General features: G+C 36.5%; 2 protein-coding genes across 4 annotated transcripts; both read left to right on the forward strand.

Moving 5' to 3' along the window:
- Positions 1–8,760: 8,760 nt before the first annotated feature.
- On the forward strand, positions 8,761–15,505 carry LOC18433984 (basic helix-loop-helix (bHLH) DNA-binding superfamily protein). Of its 3 annotated transcripts, XM_088848928.1 has the most exons (9): positions 9,126–9,607; positions 10,917–11,215; positions 11,672–11,896; positions 11,994–12,059; positions 12,188–12,256; positions 12,393–12,464; positions 13,004–13,204; positions 14,319–14,406; positions 14,916–15,505. In XM_088848928.1, exons 2-9 carry the CDS (start codon positions 10,958–10,960, stop codon positions 14,951–14,953), a joined length of 1,017 nt encoding a protein of 338 aa, XP_088705054.1. In that variant the 5' UTR covers positions 9,126–9,607; positions 10,917–10,957; the 3' UTR covers positions 14,954–15,505. The 3 variants fall into 3 exon arrangements, with proteins under 3 accessions (XP_088705052.1, XP_088705053.1, XP_088705054.1); XM_088848926.1 differs by having other exon boundaries at positions 8,761–11,215; XM_088848927.1 differs by lacking the exon at positions 12,393–12,464 and having other exon boundaries at positions 9,099–11,215.
- A 1,059-nt stretch (positions 15,506–16,564) lies between these two features.
- Positions 16,565–19,322, forward strand: LOC110007252 (pentatricopeptide (PPR) repeat-containing protein). The gene has a single exon (XM_020667132.2). The coding sequence runs from the start codon at positions 16,745–16,747 to the stop codon at positions 19,223–19,225; it is 2,481 nt and encodes an 826-aa protein (XP_020522791.2). The 5' UTR covers positions 16,565–16,744; the 3' UTR covers positions 19,226–19,322.
- Positions 19,323–21,345: the final 2,023 nt, after the last annotated feature.

A 21,345-nucleotide genomic window follows, 5' to 3' on the forward strand; every position in this document is an offset into this window, starting at 1 on the left:
AAAGTTTATATAGAGCCTAGGCTCTTAACAATCAAATTAGAGCCTACTTCAAAACATTCACTACAAGAGGTTATTTTGATGTCCGAATATCATCAAATTGATCATCTTGACATCAAGATGCATGGACATGAGAAAAAAATGAATTTCAAGTTTTAAAAATAGTGCATCTTATAACGTATTTTTCGACCGTTAATTTTTAAGATTTTCAATTTTTCATAGATCTAATCGATCTACACTATTTTTGAAGCTTTAAATTTTAAAACTAAAGATGAAAATATAATTTAAGACTATCATAAAATTTTTCCTCATTGAAACCATACTTCTCAATACTATTTGAAGGTGGGCTCAAATTTGATCATTAGAGCCTCGGCTCTATACAAATCGCACCCATTATTACTTTATGAAAAACGACGTTTCAAAACAACCCATCTTCTAAAGTTTTCTTTAGATGACATTGCTCAATTTCATAATAAGGAGCATGTTACTCATTTGTGCACCATGTCAAACAGCCTCGTATTTGGATCAAATGGACCGGACAAGTGGAGACCCTTTACCATGACAAATGTCGACATAAAGTTGACACATGCCCACCTCTTTCATCTCCATAAAAGCCCAGGGGTGGCAACAAGTCCTGTCGGGTTAGGCCCATAAAAATGGCATGGGACCCAGACCCGACCATCAGATCCGAAAATTAAAATACCTATGTATTTAACTATATTTAAATATATTTCATATATTGAGAAACGAAAAATATTAATGAAACCAAACCGGGACCCGAATAGTATTTGGGGTGAAAGATTTGGACCCAGACCCGATACGCCGGATCCAATTTCATACCTGAACTCATATCGGGTCCACCCCTTGGGTGTCAGGCCGATTCCCACCCATAAAAAGGCCCACCTTTTACTGACTCGAGAATTGGTGTTTTTGTTTTTGATTCACACCTTCTCTGATCGACCGACCTGACAGCAGTCGCATTATCCATCAGTCAAATTTCAAACATCAATCACTTGAGATTTAACTGTATACATAAAAAAAAAGTAAGAAAGGGTAAGCTTGGGGATCTGTTGCGGTAAGAATTATCGATTTTTAGACAAAAATAGTGATATAGTAGCTTTCCTGAGAGTACAACTCTAAGACTGGTTGATGATTAATTAGATGGTTGTATCATGGGAGTGTGCTTATCTGAATCCTATTGCTTTTATTTAGTCTACGGCATTCAACACTTTGAAAGCAAGATCACTTGCCTCTTAAAATCTTTTTTTTTTTTTGGGTAATTTAATGGGAAAACAGACCCCTATCCATTTTTTAAGTAGATTTGGAGTTAGACTTTTGTAAGTATTAGTGAAGTGGTCTTGGTGGTAAGAATGAAAACCACAATGTCGTGAAAACTTCACTTATTTGAAATTGAATATTTGTTGAGGTTCCATCTACGTACTTCAGACTAATTGACACAAGTATCATGACCTTCGGGTAAAACTGGATTAAAAAGTATTTACAACTCTAACATTTGGATCTCATCCTTTTGGGGTAACCCGATTGAAGGGTCTCCATTTCATGGTTTTGGGTCTAGAGCTAATGATGGTTATTTCAATCATACGAAAGTTACTTTTGATTTAGAAATATGGAGAAAATTTGGCTTCAGATCATGAGTGATATGCTAACCCAGTTCGAAAAGAAATTACATATTTCGACCACTTGCTTAATTTTTGTGCATTTTTTTCTCAGGGTCTACCAGCTTTAGGGGTGGCAACATACCTGATAGAACCCGAACCAAAAATTAAAATATTTATATATTCAAGTATATTTAAAAATGCTTCATATATTGAGACCATATATCATACCTAGACCCAGGCCTGACTCATCTGGTCCAATTTTTTAACCCATATTCAAACCTAGATCAGGTCTTCCCCTCGTGTCGGGTCCATTGCCACCCCTAACTGGCTTAAGTTAAATGTCGCTTTCTTGTCACTAGTTTGTATTGATGTCTAATACGCATATTTGGGAGTCTTTGCCCATCCAATAAATAAATAGTAAATTGTTTTTCTATCTTAAGGGAAAGCTGTCCCTTTTTGTTCCTATGAAAGTGGCCCTAAATCTTTCAAAAAAATGAACCCTTTTCCTTTAACAATACCAACTGATGACCTTCTACTTCAGGCCCTAAACTGAAACAAAGTGATTCACTCTCCTATTAAAATGAATATACAATTTTTAAAAATGCCCCTATATATTTGAAATTTCATGAAATTGGACACAAATTACAAACGAGTTCAAAAAAATTAACTCCTTAATATTCATGATTTTATAAGGTATACCTCTATATTTAAAATTTTCAAAAGTTCCATGTTTTAAATATTATTTCAGTTTTTTTATTTTTAAAATTGCATCCAAAGAAATATTTTTACCAGCCAAAACAAAGCATCCTAAGCAAATTTAATAACATTGCATTGAATTGCAGGAGTAGAAATCCCATGAAAATGCTCCAAACCATCACAACTATGTGTGTACCACAAGTGACTCTCTCCCTCTTAGAGTAACCACTGTAATTTTATTTATTTTATTAATTTATGACAACCACGATTTGAAAAAGAGTGATGGTCTTCCAGATTTTGATGGGGCAGTGTCATTAGATTGTATATCACATAACGATCAAAAATTGTGTTCTTGGTGTTTTACTTATCAAAAATTGTTTTTTTGGTGTTTTACTTATGGCCGGGAGATCATTCTCCAATGTTTGACTTGTTGGACTTTTCTTTCTGAAATATATGAGAAGTGACTCTTCAAATTTGAAAGATAGGGGAGTTATCCACTAATTTTTTGAGAATATATTTCCTCTCCTTAAAATCCCCTTTAAATATAAATAATAAATAATAGATAATATTTTGGAAAAAAACATTAATTTAAGGTAAATCAATGAAATATGTGGCATATGTGATGCCCCATGGCCATACGCGCACCAACAATGAAGGATCGAGGGCTCAAAAAGAACGCAACGTGTTCTTGAACTTGAAACAAGTACTTACACTCCTAGCGGTAGTAACGGACCTGGACCCGTCATGTAGACCCAATGTAGGTCTCGGTATGGGTGCAACAATTGGAGCCGACGGGTTTGGTTCCAAATCTTGGAGCGAACACTATCTAGGTCTGGGTTCGATTGGGTCCAAGTCTGCATCCGGATCCAGGTCTGAGTCCCACATTACATTTTTTATTCTCAAATTACAAAACATATTTAAAGATATAGATATTTTGATTTTTGAGTTGGGTCCGGTCGGGTCCAGGACCTATTGCCAGCCCTATACACTCCTCACCTCCCTCATATGTTACCCAAATTATCATTTACTTTCAAAAATGTTGAGAAAAAGGCTCTAATGATAAGAACGGACCTTCAAAAATATGGAATACCCTACTCTTTATGCATAATTGAGGACACCATAATTAAGGGTCATCCTACCCCACATATTGAAGGATAGGTCCTAGCGTGGGGCATTCATTGGTTGTTTGTTTATGCAAGGGACCTCTTTTTCTTGCATACTTGTGGTGGACCTATCAACTTTACCTTAACCAACTTTCTCTCACTTGACATAGGAATCAACTTCTCTTTTTTATTTTTGCAGGAGATGAAATCAAAAGCGTACCAAGTCCACGTATATTTTAGAGAGAGAAACAGTATATTTTAGAGAGAAAAACAACCTTTTTGATGGGAGTGTGTGCCCTTGAGAATTACCTTTCGAGGAAAGTAGCCTAAAAGATGATACAAAGTCTTCAAGGGATTATTCACCACAATCTCATGATGTGGAGCCATGTTTCTCCCTGTAAAAATCTATTAATCTAATGCAGGCGGCCATGTCTTTAGCAAAGTCTTTACTAAGGCCCACTGCTCACAATCTCTCACCAAACCATGCTATCAATTTTCATACCCATGTGTTATTATGAACTGATTTTTTAAATCAACATCTCTCTCTCTCTTTCTCAACCTATGCTCTCACTCTCACTTTCTCTCTCTAAGATATTTTTGTTCTGTCGGATACGATTTCGTTCCGTCCCCACAATCGCATATAAGCGCTAATGTAGTGTGATATTTTTTGTTTAATCTCTTTCTTTCAATTTCATCTTGTCCCATCATGGGGATTTGATATCTAAAGCTTTAGATAGGTGTTTTGGTTGGTTTGGTCTAAAATAAAAACGGGATTTCATCGAAAATTGGTTAAAATTTATACGTGGCTGGTTAACCAATTTATATGTGGCTGGTGTTGACCAGTTGGACTAATTCTTTTTGATCAATTCGTTCAGTTTCATACCTATCAGCTGTTATGAACTCATTTCTTAAAGAAGCCCTCTCTCTCTATCAAACATTTTTTGTCCTCTCAATTACAGATATGCACTAATGCAATGCAACGTTTTCCATTTAATCTCTTTCTTTACAATTTCAGCTCGCCCCACCATGCTAGTTTGATAGCTAAAAATTTAAAAACTTCATACCATGTTTTGGTTAGTTTGATCTAAAATAAAAAAACGCAATTAATTCGTGACTGGTTTTGTCCTCTTTTATGGATTCGTTTGAGTATTTTCCCCGATTCAACTGGTTAAATAAAGTTGGGTAGAAAATATATTTCATATTTTAAATTATTCTCCCTATTTCTTTTGTTTCTTAAATTTTGGTTGAACTTGTTCCTTCGGCTGTCTGACCGATTTTGGCTCACTGAACCCCTTACTGGCTAGGTGTTCTGTCCATTCTTGATAATACCAGGAGCGTTTCTCAAATTAGAATCTCCCACCTTTCAATTTCAAGCCAAATCGGGGGACTCTGAGTTAGCTCGACAATTTTTAATACCTCGATTTTAACTATTCGAAAACATAAAATTGTGACATTGTGTCGACCTCCAAATTAATTGCTCTCCTACTCCCATTTTGGAGCCCCATCCGATCCTTTATCGTGGTCCCATTTGAAAAGCAATTTTCACATATAGGAGTGCTCCCAAACTTTATGAAATGTGTATGTGTTTGTTGTAAAATATTAATACTTTTGGTAGATGATGCCTGGAGTAAAAGAATCGAATGAATTCTCTCTCACCTAAGCAAGTTGACACCTCTCTCTCTCTCTCTAGAAAGTAAGGACTTAAATCTCTCTCTCTCTACAGATATGGATAGTTGATGATATTTAGAGTAAAGGAGTATAATGCTCGATCCCCTCTCTCTCAACACTAACCTAACCTAGTTGCAAGATGCTCCTTGGGAACAGTGTTAGACAAACCGGCCCGGGTCGGACGGATCCAGACATATTTACCTAGAACCGGCCCATAGCCAGGTCCAGTTAAGCCAAGTTTTGGTGGTCAAGTTTTCAAGTTTGAAAAAAATCACAAAAAATAAAAAAAATAAAAAATAAAATTCATACGTAATGTGTTTTTATATGTTTTCTATTATTTTGACAAAAATTATACAGTATTTTAGCCATTAATACTCATTTTTACATCTTCTCTTATTTTTGAATTATTTTTAAAATACCCCTTATCATAAATTAATTTTTTAAAATATATTTTTTCACTACTTTTTTAAACCCCATTTACATGTGTTTTGTTTGATATATAGCGGGTACCTGCCCGACTCAAGCCAGTTACCCAATCTAGTTCCGGGTTACGTGGAACCGGTCCATGGCCGGGTTCCGCAGCCGGGTCCTGTAATCCTACAGTGTTTGGGAGTAAAGAGTTGATGATCTCTCTCTCTCTCTCTAGGAGAGACAAACATGCATCAAGTAGTTACACCAACTTTGAAGTAAATGAGTTAAAATCTGTCCATTTTGTGGGAACAATGAATCCCAACCCCACATCCTTCAATTTCCTTCTCTCACAAGCCCTGCATTCAATCACATTATGAATGTCTCCCCCTCGTCAATGATGCATTCCTTGGTTCCAGTTAACAATTACCCCACTCTTTCTCTCTAAAATCTCATTCTCTCTCTAAATTTATCTCTTTCTCTCTCTCTAACTCTCTGAACCTCCCTCTCTCTCTCTATTCTCGAATCCCAAGCCCCCATCCAGTGCTTATATGCAATGCTAGCTTTCATTTCCATTATATAATCCACACATTGCTTTGTTTTTTTTTCATTTTTTAATACTGACTTTCATTTTATTTCCATTATATAATCTATACTTTGCTTAATAATTTTTATTTTTTTTTAGCTTTCCCAAAAGCATAGGCATGACAACCCATATTATGTTTAATTTTCTCTGCAACTCGTCACCAATCGATGAGCATTTTCCCACGTGTTGGTCTCTGATTGGACAGAGATGAGACCTCCAGATAGTCTATTGGAGGAAAAGGTTCAATAGGAATCTAACCTCCCTTTGTTTAGTGAAGATTAGGTTGTGCCCACTGTCTCCTACCTTGGACTCTCCTCTCCATGGGGGCATTTTTTTTAGAGAGAGAGAGAGAGATTTTTTTAGAGAGAGAAAGAGGAGGGGATTGGAAGTTGTAGAGAGAGAAAGAGGGAGTCATGGAACCCCACAAAACTACCTAGGAAACAACTCCCAATCAACAATAATCATTTTTGCTCTCTTATATACCTATTTTTTTTTTTAGGAATAACTTTATATAAAGCTGAGGCTCTAAGCAATGAAATTGAAGTCTACCTCAAAAATTTTTGGAATATGTTGTTTTGATGCTTAAATATCTTCAAATTGATCATCTCAACATCAAGATGTTGGATGTGAGAAAAAAATAGATTTCAAGTTCTAAAAATAGTGTATCTTGTAACGCATTTTTTTACAGTCAATTTTTAAGTTTTCATAAATCTGTTGGATATATACTATTTTTTAAGCTTTAAATTTTATAATTAGATACGAAAATATATTTTAAGGCTATTATTACAAAGATTTCCAACATTGAAAACACATTTTTTGAAACTATTTCAAGGGGCGTTCTACTATGATTTTTTAGAGCCTCGGCTCTATACAAACCGCACCCATTTTTCTATAAGTGAAAGCCTGTGATATTCTGATTTTTCTAAGGGTGGGTTTCTAATTGCCATTTAGGATGCCAACCAATAATGTTTAGAGAGAGAAAGAGAGAGATTTTTTAATGGGCCCATCTACACAAGATTTGAAATGCTTTCTTTAAAGTTTGATAAGGAAAAAAAAATCCTTGAGGACCACAAAGATAGAGAGAGAGATTTGATAAACTTGTTTAGAGAGAGAGAGAGTTGATAAATTGTTTAGAGAGAGAGAGTTGAGAACTTATTTAGTCAAGAACACAAAGCTTGGAATAGGCAAAGAAAAGAAGGAAAAGGCAATGGGACCACCATTAAAATGAATTTTCATTCTGCTAGAGAGAGAGAGTGTGTGATAACGATGGTAGTGGATATTTTAGAGAGAGAAAGAGAGTAGATGGGGCCGTGCAAAATATAGGAAGATATTTTATGAAAGGTTGCAATGCAAAATGGGCAACAGCCTCTCGTGCCCGGCATGTCACCCTCCTGCATGGCCCGCAACCGGATACAAATATCCACGTAAGGGAGAGCAAAATTTTAGAGAGAGAGAGTAAAATTTCAGAGAGAGAGAGAAAGTAAAATTTTAAAGAGAGAGAGAGAGAGCATAAAATTGAGGCCTATTGGAAGAGAGCATAAAATTTTATAAGCATGTAGAGAGAGAGTTGAGTAATGGGGGCCTTGGAAAAGTCTTGGGCCCACCTTTGAAACTGATATTTTAGAGAGAGAGAGTAAAAATTTGGATCACAACCATTTTATAAGGAAACAACATTTTGAGGCACAAGAAATTCAAGAGATAGCACAAATTTTTGAACCACAAAGGGACCAAAAAATTTCAAACCACAGCGAGTAGATGAGAGAGAACAAAAATTTGAACCAAAAAATTTCAAACCACAACGAGTCGATGAGAGAGAGAACAAAAATTTGAACCACAAGAAGTTGAATGCCAAGTCGTAAGGGCTACAATGCAAATGGGTGTTAGATAGGGGGCAATAGATCCAAAACCCACCCGGGTATATCCGACACAAGTTTAGGTATGGGTTCAACATTTGGATTCATGGGTTGGGTTCAGAGTTTTTTAACTTGAACACTACTTTGGTATAGATCCCGACCGTTTGGACCCGTACCTATACTTGTAAACTGTTAGGGATAAAATACTTCAAGTCCTATTTGTTTGGGTTTATTAAGGATCGTACATAATAAGAACTCGTAGTTATTTTTAGCTATCAAACGACATATCAACTTGAAATATAATGGCAAGTGATTGTGACCTTGTAGCCAATACGATAGATAAAAAAAATATACAATGAGACCATTTATCTTTTGTACAAGGTGTTTATAATTAATATTTGTCATTGTATATAAAATTAAATTGTTGAACTTATTCCATGGACCAAACTCAAACTTCAAAAAAAATCTTTTCGAACTTTTTGATACATCCAAGCTATCATATTTCACATCGGATGGTTGGACATAATTGTGACCGCTTTGTATAAAAGATAAATGAATTTCACAAAAAAATATATAGGGCAAACGGATTCATTGTAAATATATGAAGGTAAAAAGCAAAAACTCGATGGCGATTGACCCGACTAGACCTAAGGCCAAACAAGATAGACCCAAGACCCAACGGGCACAGGCATGGGTTTAACTTGCGAACCTAACAAGTTAAATCTGGGTCAAAAACCTGGATTTAGATCTAGGTCTGCTTCGATCCGACCCGATCCATTGCCACCCCTAATTGTAGAGGTTATTGTAGAGAGAGAGAGAGGGATCGAATAGTGCGCATGGAGCATAAACCCCTCTCTTTGTAAAGAATGAAAATGGCCTCATAGTGTGTGTGCCGTACATGGTATTGGCAGCTGGAGATCCCTTCTCCCGGATCTTGACCAAAGTTAAGCTCTCAAAAATTCAATGCTTTCTCTCTCTAGGACTCTGAAAGATCACTTTCGCTCCCATGAATCCCTGAATTCTCTGTCACTTGCCACTGCCAATCCCTCAAATCACAAACATCGAAGAGAGAGAAGTTTAAAAAACACAGGAAAAGGCCGACTGTTGAAGAAGACAGCTAGAGAGAGAAAGAGAGAAGTTAAAATAAAAGCTTGGGGAAATAAGTCAAGGAATGGGGAACAATTCTAGAGAGAGAGAAACTGTGGAAAAATTTAATTATCAGATTTGGTAAAGAAACCTGGAGAAAAAAAGTGAAGCAAAAACTTGACAGAACCAGGAAAATGTTAGGGAACCTAGAGAGAGAAAGGATGAAACACTAATAAAGAAAACTAAGGATCAACGCTGGAAAAGGGAAAAGGGAAAACGGGGAGATGGGTTTTCTCGCTCGTCTATTTTTAGAGAGAGAAAGTGAGTAAAGCTGGTGTTTTGACGAATATTTTACAGAGGCAGTGGCGGTGGTTAATCATTCAAGGGCTCGGTTACTGATGCAGGCGTGGATATAAATACGAAACCTTTGCTATTTTCTCTCTCTTTTTTCCCCAAAGTTTTCAGCTTTCTGGTTCCAATGGCCAGAGCCCTTATATGATTTGATTCTCTGCTTCAGAGCCCCAGAAATGGTAGCCCCTGAATCCATTACAAAACCCCAATCAAACCACTTCAAGTAAAGCTCCAATGGAGGTTAGTACTGAATATAGGATCAAGTCTCTTATCGCTATGCTCTATTTCATTCCTCATTCTCCCTGTTACTTGGTTTTCTCTTGCCACTTTTACTGACTTATCTCTTTCTCTCTCTCTTTCCATTCTATGTGACTTGTTGTATTCATTCCTTGAAAGGCTCTTTAACTGATTTTGGTTCTTACAACAATTGGGTTTCTCTCTCCTTGTTGATTGCTTCAAGAATTCATCATCCTATTACTGTGCAATAGCTCTCTCTCTCTCTCCTACCTCCTCTCTCTTTCTCTCTCTAGGGTCAGTTATCGCTTCCAAGCAACATATTTGTTGTTTTACCTTGCTGAGGTTTGATTCTTACGCTTTTCAGTGAGGTTAAACGCTTTCTCTCTTCTGCTCATTACTGCAATAATTCATAATCTGCACTGCACTCACCTTCTTTCTCCTCCCCTCTCCTGTCTCTCTCTCTAGATATTCAAGACGATAGATTCTCTGGTTGTTTCTTTTCACTGTTCTGAATCTAAACTCTCCTAAACGAGGTTAAAAAACTATGGTCACCTTTCTCTCTCCTCGTGGTTACCACAAAAATTCATCTCTTGATCAAGTCAGAACAGCACCCCTGATGAACCCTTACATTCTTGAGTTGCATAGCTGAATTGAATGCCATTAAGTCCTTATTGTCATTTGTTGGTGTGTTAAAAGACTGTGATCTTTGCTAAAAACTAGTTGATTTGAACTGGTATTCTTGCCATTGTTTCTAAGAGGAACATGGATTCAAGTGATAAAGATAAATTTGGGTTAGACAAGGGAAACACTGATCACTTGGACTATCCAAGCTCCACAGCTCCTCCTATGTGGAGATTCCCAATCCCACCTTTAAACATGGTCTCCTCTGATAACCCCCACATATGGGATTCTCACTCTACAATGGCACACAATCTGACATTCCATGAAAACAGCTTGCAAACCAGTAGCTCTAGTCTTAATGCCACAGCCATGAGAGAAATTGTTAGTGGTTCCCCCAAATTGGCCACAGAGGGAGAAATTGGTGTCGAAAGAGGTTTCGAAATGGGTTGGAACCCCTTGAATTCTATGCCGAAGGGTGGTCTTTTTATTCCAACAGGGGGCCCAATTGCCCCTCAAACCCTAGCCCAATTTTCCACTGATTCTGCATTTGTGGAAAGAGCGGCTCGGTTCTCTTGTTTCAATGGAAATTTCTCTGATATAATTACCCCTTTTAGTGTTCCTGATGTTATGTCGTATACAAAAAATGGGGGGCTTCAAAATCAAATGCCTGAAATTTTGAACCATAACACAGTTACATTGGCCTCTAATGGTGCTCAAACTGAGAATAACAAAATGGACGGTGCAGAGGCTTCTAGAGAAATAAGCAGTTCTAGGCCTCTTGATACTTCAATTGAGGCTTGTGAGACAAATTTTGGAGGCATGTTAATGGCTTCAGCACAAAAGAATGGTGATGAAGAGAGAGAGGCAATTGGGGCGACGAATAATGAATCAGATGGTGTGGAGTTTAGTGGTGGCCAAGATGAGCGACCATCGAGCATGGAGAATGCTTCCATGTCAAGGACTTTAAAGAAAAGGAAGAGGAGTACTCAGGTAGACTGCTTCTTATCTCTCATTATCATGTTCTTTTCTCACCCTTGCATACAACTAATGTGGCATATGTCAGAGAGAGAGAGAGAGAGAGAGAGAGAGAGAGAGAGAGAGAGAGAGAGAGAGAGAGAGAGAGAGAGAGAGAGAGAGAGAGAGAGAGAGAGAGAGAGAGAGAGAGAGAGAGAGAGAGAGAGAGAGAGAGAGAGAGAGAGAGAGAGAGAGAGTTTGTATGTGTGTGTGTAAGTGTGAGTGTTTATGCGTGTGTGCATGTGTGAGTGTGAGTGTGAGTGTGTGCATGTGTGTGCGTTGTGCGTGTGTGGATTCAATGAGAGCCAGAGCTCTAAATTATTTCTTTTTCTGAATTCTTGTGTAGTTTTCGCCTTATTTGATTTCTTATTAATCGTTCATTTCAGTGATAGAAAACCTTCTTCTTGCTTTTCCCTGCCTTTCATATTGTAGGCTGAAGACCAAATGGAAGGTGCCTTAAATGCATCTTCAGACATCCCTAATGAAAGTTTAGATGCTAAATTAAGTGGTGATCAAAACCCAAATCCTAATGCTAGTAAATCCGCTGCAAAACAAGAGAAAGATCATTCCCAAAATCCTGATACACCCAAGGAAGATTACATCCATGTTAGAGCGAGAAGAGGCCAGGCCACAAATAGCCATAGTCTTGCAGAAAGGGTAAGCTGCTCTCTTCATAATCCTTCATCTCCGCATTTTTTATTTTAGATTAAATTTTTTGAAATACTGAGCCCTTAGTCTCAATTCAATCTCAAAGGTGAGAAGAGAGAAGATTAGTGAACGCATGAAATTCCTTCAAGACCTTGTTCCTGGATGCAATAAGGTAACAATATGAAATTGAATAGTTTACATGACTTTTCCTTCCCCCTTTTTATTTTTTTTGAATGAAAAGGTGTTTTACATTTTTTTTATTTGACTTGGTCTTTGACTTTATAAATTTTATGAATAAAGGTTACTGGCAAGGCAGTCATGCTTGATGAGATCATAAACTATGTACAGTCTCTGCAACGGCAGGTCGAGGTACTATCAAGAAGTTTCAGATGTATAGGATACCCATTTTCCAATTTCCGATCATCATATTTTTTAAACATTTTCTAATTTTCCATAATGTATAACATGAAAATCTCATGTGGATTATCATATCTTATGAATCCAGTTTCTGTCTATGAAATTGGCTGCTGTAAATCCAAGGTTAGACTTCAATTTAGAAGGGCTTCTTCAGAAAGATGTAAGTATGTTTGGAGGGTGCCATATACATCAGTTCTTGCTAAACAAATTCATTTGTATTGTTTTCAGTAATTGATCGTTTGGGGTCACATTTTATGATCCAAATGGACTGCGGTAAACCATTGCCATTGGGTTAATCACTGTCCATTTAAGTGATGGTTATGGATAGAATTGGTCCCATCACCTGGCATATGTCCTGTTCTCGTGAATCCCACTTTTGTGTCATCACCATTCATCATTTCAATGAACGATGATGAACCCAGTGGGATTTGATTTTCAATCGTGCATTAGATTACATTATACTTTTCTGAATCATTTTGCTTGCCATGTGCTGCATGAAGAATTTGTTTAAGCCATAAACGAAGTAATTCAGTTCACCATTTGTATGTCTTTAACCTAGTTGTTTTCTGTAATTATGAAAGAAGTAATCTTAGTACAGTTATGTAAATTCTTTGTTCTCTTTATTCTTTGTTAAGAGTAATCTTGAGAATGACCTTTTCTTGTATTTTGTTGTACTTTTAATATGTATGTCCACAATAGATTCTTCAAGCACGTGGAAGTACATCAACTTCTGTTGGGTTTACGCCAGATATGAACATGGCCCATCCACATATGCATCCCCCTCAACAGGGATTGGTCCAAATGGGAATCCCTGGAGTTGCAAACCCAGTTGAAATGTTGAGAAGAACCATGAACCCTCATTTAAACACCATGAATGGATATAAAGATTCTGCAACTCAGGTTTTCTGGAACTCTCTCTCTCTCTCTCTCTCTCTCTCTCTATATATATATATATATATATATATATATCTGATGAATGATTTCATGCATCGGTTGTATGATAATATTATGAAACCACACTTCCAGAAAACTATGTTTGTAGCATTTGTATGACTCCAAAACTTGCACATACCCTCTCTTCATCCCAATAATCAATTTCCAAAAAAATAAAATTCAATTTGCATCCTACATATGGTTAAAATGAGTTCCTTCCAACAACGAATCTAGACAATCCATTTGGTGAATTTAAGATCTAGGCTTTTAGGAATTCAATATCATTTTTTTTATTTGTCAACATTGTTCATCTAATGATAACAAATCTATCTAAAAAGTTTGAAAAGAAATCCTTCTAAGACCTAGATCTAAGCATCTTAACAAAATGGACGGCTTATATATATATATATATATATATATATATATATATATATATATATAATGGGAATGTATATAAAGAGACCATTTATTTTTTGTACATAGAGTAACAATCATTCTTATCTCTTACATTTCAAAATGGGTGATTGTAAGAGTGTCATTGAATAGACACAAAAAGTCCCAAAAAAAACAATCTTGGAATTCGTGACTTACCCCAAGCCATCCAATTTGACATTTAATAAGTGTAATGATTGTGACCTCTACGTACAAAAGATAAATAGTCTCTTTGTAGACAATCCTTATATATATAGCTCTCTCTCTCAAGATATATCAAAAGGTTTCTTTGTGATTGCACTTGAATGTGTGCTATGGAAATTCTTGCCTTATTTTGCTGTATCTTTGGCTGTTATGGCCATCCTAAGAACTTGTTTCTTTTGAAGAAGCAGCAATGGATGTTTTGTCTTTCTACTAGCCACTAAACTGTTTCCTTAAATAAATAGGTTTTCAGTTGAATGAATGATTCAGATTTTGATATTCCTAAGCAGATTTTTCAGATAGAAAACTAATCTGCTTCTTTAAAACCAGTACCTGTCATTGGAAACCCAAAGTGATTCATAGTGTTGCATGGATTACCAAAACAGATAAGGAAGGTACCAAAAAATGAAAAATAAGTTTATATATTTTTCGATAATTTTATTTACAGGTGGCAAATGTCTGGGATGATGACCTACACAATGTAGTCCAGATGAGTTTTGGACCCAGTATCCCTTTCAGTACTCAAGAACTGAATGGTGAGGTTTTGAACTATTGTGGTCTATTTTCAGAAATAGCTAGTTGACGTGCTTTTGTTATTGCGCCTTGTTTAGGTCTTATACTTAAATGATTTGAAATATGTTTAATTGATTGCATGTGGCATGATTCAATTGCATTTCCTTTTTGCTTCATGCTGTTTATTTTGATGCAATGATATCTTTAGGATTATTCTATTTCAAGCTTTTGCTGTGTAATTCTGATGAAATATGATTGATTGCTTTTTATTGTCATTTTTGGAATTTTATCTGTGAATTACCTTTAAATTAAGATTTCATCTGCAAATTGTTCTCTTTGCTCTCTGGATTTTATTCAGTGTTTCTGTTTGTTATTCATCTGCACTTGCAAACTGGAATGTATGCATTTATGCCACATGTATGTGTTCTTATCGTACAAGTGAATTATCTGTATGTGTGTGTGTGTGTGTGTTTGTGTGAGAGAGAGAGAGAGACCCATGCTTTCTAAACTCTTAAGAATGACATTTCTACAGGTTCTATTCCCCCAAGTCATATGAAGGTTGAGCTTTAGTTCAACACAATTTCATGTTGGTCTCCTACATCTCATTTCTATGACATGGACACATGAACAGTTCTTTGCCATTGGGACTCAGCATCAATAGCTATTTTTATAGGAAACTCAGCCATCTTTTCTCTACGCAAAATTGAAGTAACTATGTTGCCGAGGGATCAAGGAGCAGTTGTTTAGATGTTCTCTTGACGTTAATTAACTCAGAAGAAATTGGATTGTTCTCAGGTTCAGGAAGATGACACATCCTGTTTGATTGTATCTCTGAATTTATCTTGGAGATATAAAGAAGAAGAGACTGGAAGAATCTTCAGTGTAAATGCAGAGTTGTGTTAGCCACCTGCAAGAGATGAGGGTGCTGTTTCAGATTTGTTGTAGGGAAGTTTAACAGGGCATGAGTTTTACACTTCTAGGAGGTGCAATTAATCCAAAGCAATGTTTTTACAGTTTTCTCTTTCTTTGATACTGAATTTTCCTTGGCTTAATTATACAAGGGAATGGTGGTTATAATTGTTTGTGTGTTGTAGAGATATCTAATGATGATTCTTTCTCTCTCATGGCTTCATTCTTACGGTGAAAACCTCTGGTCACTGATCATAGAGCAAACTAAATGTGCTTCCTTGTTCTGTTCTTTTTTTGATGAAACAGAATTCTAGAATTCGAGAGGGCTGGTAATTTGGCCCATGAAACAAGTGAGACCAATTAAAAATTGAATAGCCTACCTTCAACCGTTGAACAAGCCTACTTCGAACGACCCTTTAAAGTTTGATGCCGGGTCGTACTTTAATGGTGTTTGAGAATGCCATATTACTGGTATTCAATTTTTCCAAGGTGATGCCAATGCGAAGCTTCAAGTAACAAACCGTGTTCAAGTTTCTAGGGTCAAAATGTTCACATGGCAAAGTCCTTTTCTGTATCTAGATACCTTCTTTGCTATGTTCACAAATTAGAGTTGAAAGATGTTTGATAGAAATTCCTCGTAACCCGGTTAAAAATTTTTATACAGCTATACAAAAGGAAATGTATTTAATAAAACCATTTATTATTGATACAACGAAGTCATAGTTATTAGTGACTATTAGATGTGAAATCAGGTAGTTGAGAATGCATTACTAATTAAACATAAAGTCCAAAATAAGATTTTTTGAAGGGTGCAGTTTGTATAGAACCTAGGCTCTAAAGTCTAAACAATCAAATTAGAACCTACTTTCAAATAGTATCGAAATATGTGGTTTCGACATTAGAAATCTTTGGGATAGCCTTAAAATACATTTTCATTTTCATTTATAAAGTTCAAAGCTTAAAAAACGGTATAGATCGACAGATCTATGAAAACTTGAAAATCTTGAAAATTGACGGTCAAAAAATGCATTACAAAATACACTATTTCCAAAACTTGAAATCGATTTTTTTTTTTCTCATGTTCATGCCTCTTGATGTCGAGATGATCAATTTGAAGATATTTGGGCATCAAAACAATATCTTTTAGTGAAATTTTTGAGATAGGCTCAAATTTGATTGTTTAGAGCCTCGGCTCCATATAAACTTTTCCCTTTTTTAAAAGTTGTGATGCATTTCAATATATTGGATTCAACATGCAATGACTATAACTAATTGTGATCTTCTTGTACAAAAAGTGAATGTGAATGGTCTTATAATATTCGATCCCAAGGTGCGCCTTACTTCTATAGGACGAGGGATACCTTATGTGTGCTCTTGAACACATGTGCAACCACTGCGCACGTACAAGCTACTGCTCATAAACCAAAAGGGAGATGAGTTGCCCCACTCTGCATGTCCTTCAAATTTGAACTAAAAGACCCGCCTATTCTTGTCCCTTTCCATTTGAATTTGCTTCCTCTACGCGAGAGATATCAGTGTCTGTTAGGAAGAAGAAAGAGCGTGAGAGAGAGAGAGAGAGGATGCCTCACAATGCCATCTCTCCACCAGCAAAGAACCTCATCTCTCTCCACCCTCTCTTCACTCCACCATCAGCATCCTCCCATTCTCTCTCCTCAAAAACCCAATCTGCAAACCTCCATGACCAACCTCTCGGCCCTCCTCTCCTCTCTCCTCAAACAATTACCAGACCCTTCCAAGCCCCACCATGGCAAGAAGCTCCATTGCCTTATTCTCAAAACCATGGAAAATACAGACACTTTTGTAACCAACAACCTCATAAACCTGTATGCAAAGTCTTGGAATTTATCCTACGCTCGAAGAGTGTTCGACCGAATGCCCCACAAAAACCTCATTTCATGGAACTCCATGATAACTGGTTATTCAAAATGGGGTTTTCTTAGAGAGATGGAAAACCTCTTCAAATTGATGCCCCTTAGAGATGGTGTTTCTTGGAATGCTGTTTTATCTGGTTATGCGAATTGGGGTGATGGAAAAACCGCGATAAAAGTTTATCAAGAGATGTTGCATAATTCCCAAACACCCAATAGGATAACTTTCTCTCTCTTGCTGATTCTCTCTTCAAAGCAGTTTTTAGAGATACTGGGTAGACAGATTCATGGCCAAATTATCCGAATTGGTTTTGAATCCAATCCTTTTGTAACCAGTCCATTGATCGATATGTATGTAAAATGTTCTAACTTGGAAGGGGCTAGGCGGGTATTTGATGAGTTATCAGAGAGAAACAGTGTTAGTTACAACACCATGATTACTGGCTATTGCAAGTGTGGGATGGTCGAAGAAGCTAAGTGGATTTTCAATAAAATGCCAGAGAGAGAAAGAGATTCAGTTTCTTGGACAACCATGATCACTGGATATATGCAAAATGGGCACTCTAGAGAGGCTCTCGAGCTTTTTAGGGGGATGAAATTTGCAGATTCAGCTTCTGATCAGTTCACTTTTGGGAGTGTTTTAACTGCAATTGGAGCTCTGATGGCCTTAAAACAAGGCAAAGAGATCCATGCCTATATCATAAGAACAAATTATCAGTCGAATCTCTTTGCTGGTAGTGCTCTAGTGGACATGTACTCGAAGTGTGGGGCTATTAAAAGCGCAGAAACTATTTTCACTCAAATTCCCCAAAAGAATGTAATCTCTTGGACTGCCATGCTTGTGGGTTATGCTCAAAATGGGTTCAATGAAGAAGCCATGAGATTGTTTTGTGAATTGCAAAGAAATGGGATTGAACCTGATGATTACACTCTAGGAAGTGTTATTAGTGCCTCTGCTAGTCTTGCCTCAATGGAAGAAGGCTCTCAATTTCATTGTAAATCAGTGATCACAGGCTTGAATTACTTTCTCACGGTGGCCAATGCCATAGTAACTATGTATGCAAAGTGCGGAAGCATCGAAGAAGCTCAAAGAATGTTCGCTGTAATGGAGGTGAGAGATCAAGTTTCATGGACTGCTCTGATTTCAGGCTATGCACAACAAGGAAATGCTAAAGAAACCATTGAGTTATACGAAAAAATGCTAAGTACCAATCTTAAACCAGATGGAGTAACTTTCATAGCTGTTCTCTCGGCTTGTAGTAGAGGAGGTCTAGTTGAATTAGGAATTCGATATTATGATTCCATGATCAAAGCCCATGGTATCTCTCCTTCTTCTGACCACTATACTTGTATGATTGATCTTCTTGGAAGGGCTGGAAAGCTAAAAGAAGCTGAAGAATTCATTAAAAGGATGCCATTTCCACCTGACGCTACTGGTTGGGCTTCTCTTCTAAGCTCATGCAGACTCCATGGAGATCCCACTCTTGGCAAATGGTCTGCGGATTCTCTTCTAGAGCTAGAGCCAAATAACCCTGCAAGTTATATTCTCCTTTCAAGTATATACGCGAAATTGGGGCAGTGGGAGAGAGTGGCTTGTGTGAGAAGAGGCATGAGAGAGAGAAGAGTGAGAAAAGAGCCTGGTTTTAGCTGGATCAAGTACAAGAACCAAGTTCATTGTTTTATGGCCGATGATAAAACTCACCCATGTTCTGATCAGATATATAGGGAGCTGGAGAAGCTTAGGGAGAGAATGGAGGATGAGGGATATGTTCCCGAATTGAACTCTGTGCTCCATGATGTAGAGGATGAGAGGAAAGAGGAGATGCTTGGCCACCATAGTGAGAAGTTGGCCATAGCTTTTGGGCTGATGTTTTTACCTGAGGGCGTGCCTATTAGAATTGTGAAGAACCTAAGAGTGTGTGGTGATTGTCACACTGCTACAAAGTTCATATCCAAGATAACCAGGAGACAAATTCTAGTGAGAGATGCAGCTCGATTTCATCGGTTTGAGGGAGGCCTATGTTCTTGTGGGGATTTCTGGTGATTCTCTTAACTGTATCATAGTGTTGAAGTGTTGGGCATATACCTTAAAAAGATGACAATGTATCATAAATTGTTTCAGAAATTAATAATTTTCTCAATTCGAAGTTTTCTTCTCTCTATCGCTTGAGCATGATGGCAGTGCAGATGAATCTTGTCTACAAAGCAAAACATAACTCAGATGTCTGTGATTTGTGTAGCGTGGTGGTTAATTAGAAGTACCAATTCTAATTTGTTAATGTTCATGAATCCAAGTTAAATAAATTTAGCATGATAAGTACCGTAAGGGTTATTGACAAGCTTCTGTTTTGTTTGATTTATTGCTCTTATAAGTTTTGCAGACAAACCATATGCAGACACTTTCATGAGAGAGACTCTACTCCCGACTTGGAAGCCTTTGATAATTTGCTTCACTAATTTAATGCTCATCACAGTCCCTGATATATCTTCTTCAGTGATAAGAAACATAGAAGTTGAACACTTCCCTTGTATAATTATTTCCACAAAAGTATAATGCCCTATCGTCCAATCCAGTGGTTCATCAGGCACCCCAAAAACCCGTCTGGTTCGGTGAATTAACGGTTCGGATCGAAAATCGATCGAATCGGTCTGATTAGACAATAAAAAAATCCAAAAAAATTATTAAAAATCATTATAAATATTGTTTTTTAGGAATCCAATAAGAAATGTGGTACTACATTATTAACTTTTATTTTTTTCTATCAATATACTAAAATATTGAGATGTTCTTTCCCTGTATGAATTTGTTTTAACCATTAAATTTACATCACACAAAAGAAAAATCATTGAAATATCATCAATGAAGTATATAATCATCCATGGATTACAATAAAGAATGGATTAAATCAATGAAAAATAGCTACCAAAATCTCGAATTGGCGAAAAACCCTAATCCACCAAAAAAAAAAACCCAAATTATTACAATCTAACTAACTATAATTCAAAATTATTACAACCTAACTAACCATAATATTATATACTGAAATTAAAATTGTTGGTTTACATTTTATAATTATTTTACTATACATATAATAACAAATCCAAAATATTTTATAATATCATCTAATTTAAAATATATTATTGACAACTGTAAGAAAAAATAGTACATTACATAATTTATAATGTAAATAAATTAATAAATAAAATACAAGGTTTGGTTATCAATATATAAATTATTAGAATGCGTACCAATTTTTGAAATAATACTTTAATTTTTCAAAAATCTAATTTTTTAGATTTTTAGAATAACTTTAGTGGAAGAGATTGTTCGGAGAGAGAGAGAGAGAGAGAGAGAGAGAGATTTCAAATGGGCTCATTGTATGAACCCTATCTTTAAATTAATATTCTTGAATTTATGTTAAAGATCACTATGTTATAAAAACAAAAAATATAATTAAACCATTTATTCTTAAGTAAAAAAAGATTCTAACAATAAGCATTTATATATGAGAGAGAGAGAAAGAGCTAACATGCTTCAAGCCTATATTACATTACCTTTACATATCTAATTTAAGCTTACGATAATCACAGCTCAAAGGCATGCTTGAAAAGCATGATACTTGTTGTATTACCTTCCGGTTCGAAGTAGGGACCTTTAGTGTGTAAGACGAACGTGATAACTAATTACACCAGAACACCACTTGTTGTATTACCTTATGCTGTATTAGTTTTTATTCACAAGAAGTACCATGCTCAAGTCCCACATCGAAAAAATAAAAGTTTAACATGAATAAAAACCTCCTCAGTACCGTATTTCATTGCGTGCTTGAAAAGCATGATGAAGCATGAGGCAATGTGCACGTGGCCGTACTTGCACAATGCCATAACTGCCCCGATGCAATACTTGGTTTGATAACGTACCATAACTGCCCCGATGCAATACTTGGTTTGATGACATTATAATACACGGCCGAATCCCGTTTTTGGATGGATCCGGAATGGCCCAGTCGATACCCAATCTGGATCGCTCGGTTTCGGATCGTCTTTGTGTGTGTGTGTGCGAGTGTGTGAGTGTGTGTGTGTGTGGATTATGAGCGTAAAGGTTGAATATCACTGCAAGTCTTCAGAAAATAAACGGAATGCGAAAATACATGTAAACTCATG

This window comes from Amborella trichopoda, chromosome 10 (genome assembly GCF_054954075.1).
Source record: "Amborella trichopoda isolate Santa Cruz 75 chromosome 10, AtrichopodaSantaCruz75HAP2 v2.0, whole genome shotgun sequence".
In the NCBI taxonomy this organism is placed as follows: domain Eukaryota; kingdom Viridiplantae; phylum Streptophyta; class Magnoliopsida; order Amborellales; family Amborellaceae; genus Amborella; species Amborella trichopoda.

Bases quoted from the DNA above. Each gene is read 5' to 3' on its own strand.
- LOC18433984 (XM_088848926.1), top strand. From the start codon at position 10,367: ATGGATTCAAGTGATAAAGATAAATTTGGGTTAGACAAGGGAAACACT. The intron at 11,216-11,671 runs GTAGACTGCTTC...TTCATATTGTAG, and splicing joins AAAGGAAGAGGAGTACTCAG to GCTGAAGACCAAATGGAAGG. The intron at 13,205-14,318 runs GTTTTCTGGAAC...TTTTATTTACAG, and splicing joins ATAAAGATTCTGCAACTCAG to GTGGCAAATGTCTGGGATGA.
- LOC110007252 (XM_020667132.2), top strand. From the start codon at position 16,745: ATGTCCTTCAAATTTGAACTAAAAGACCCGCCTATTCTTGTCCCTTTC.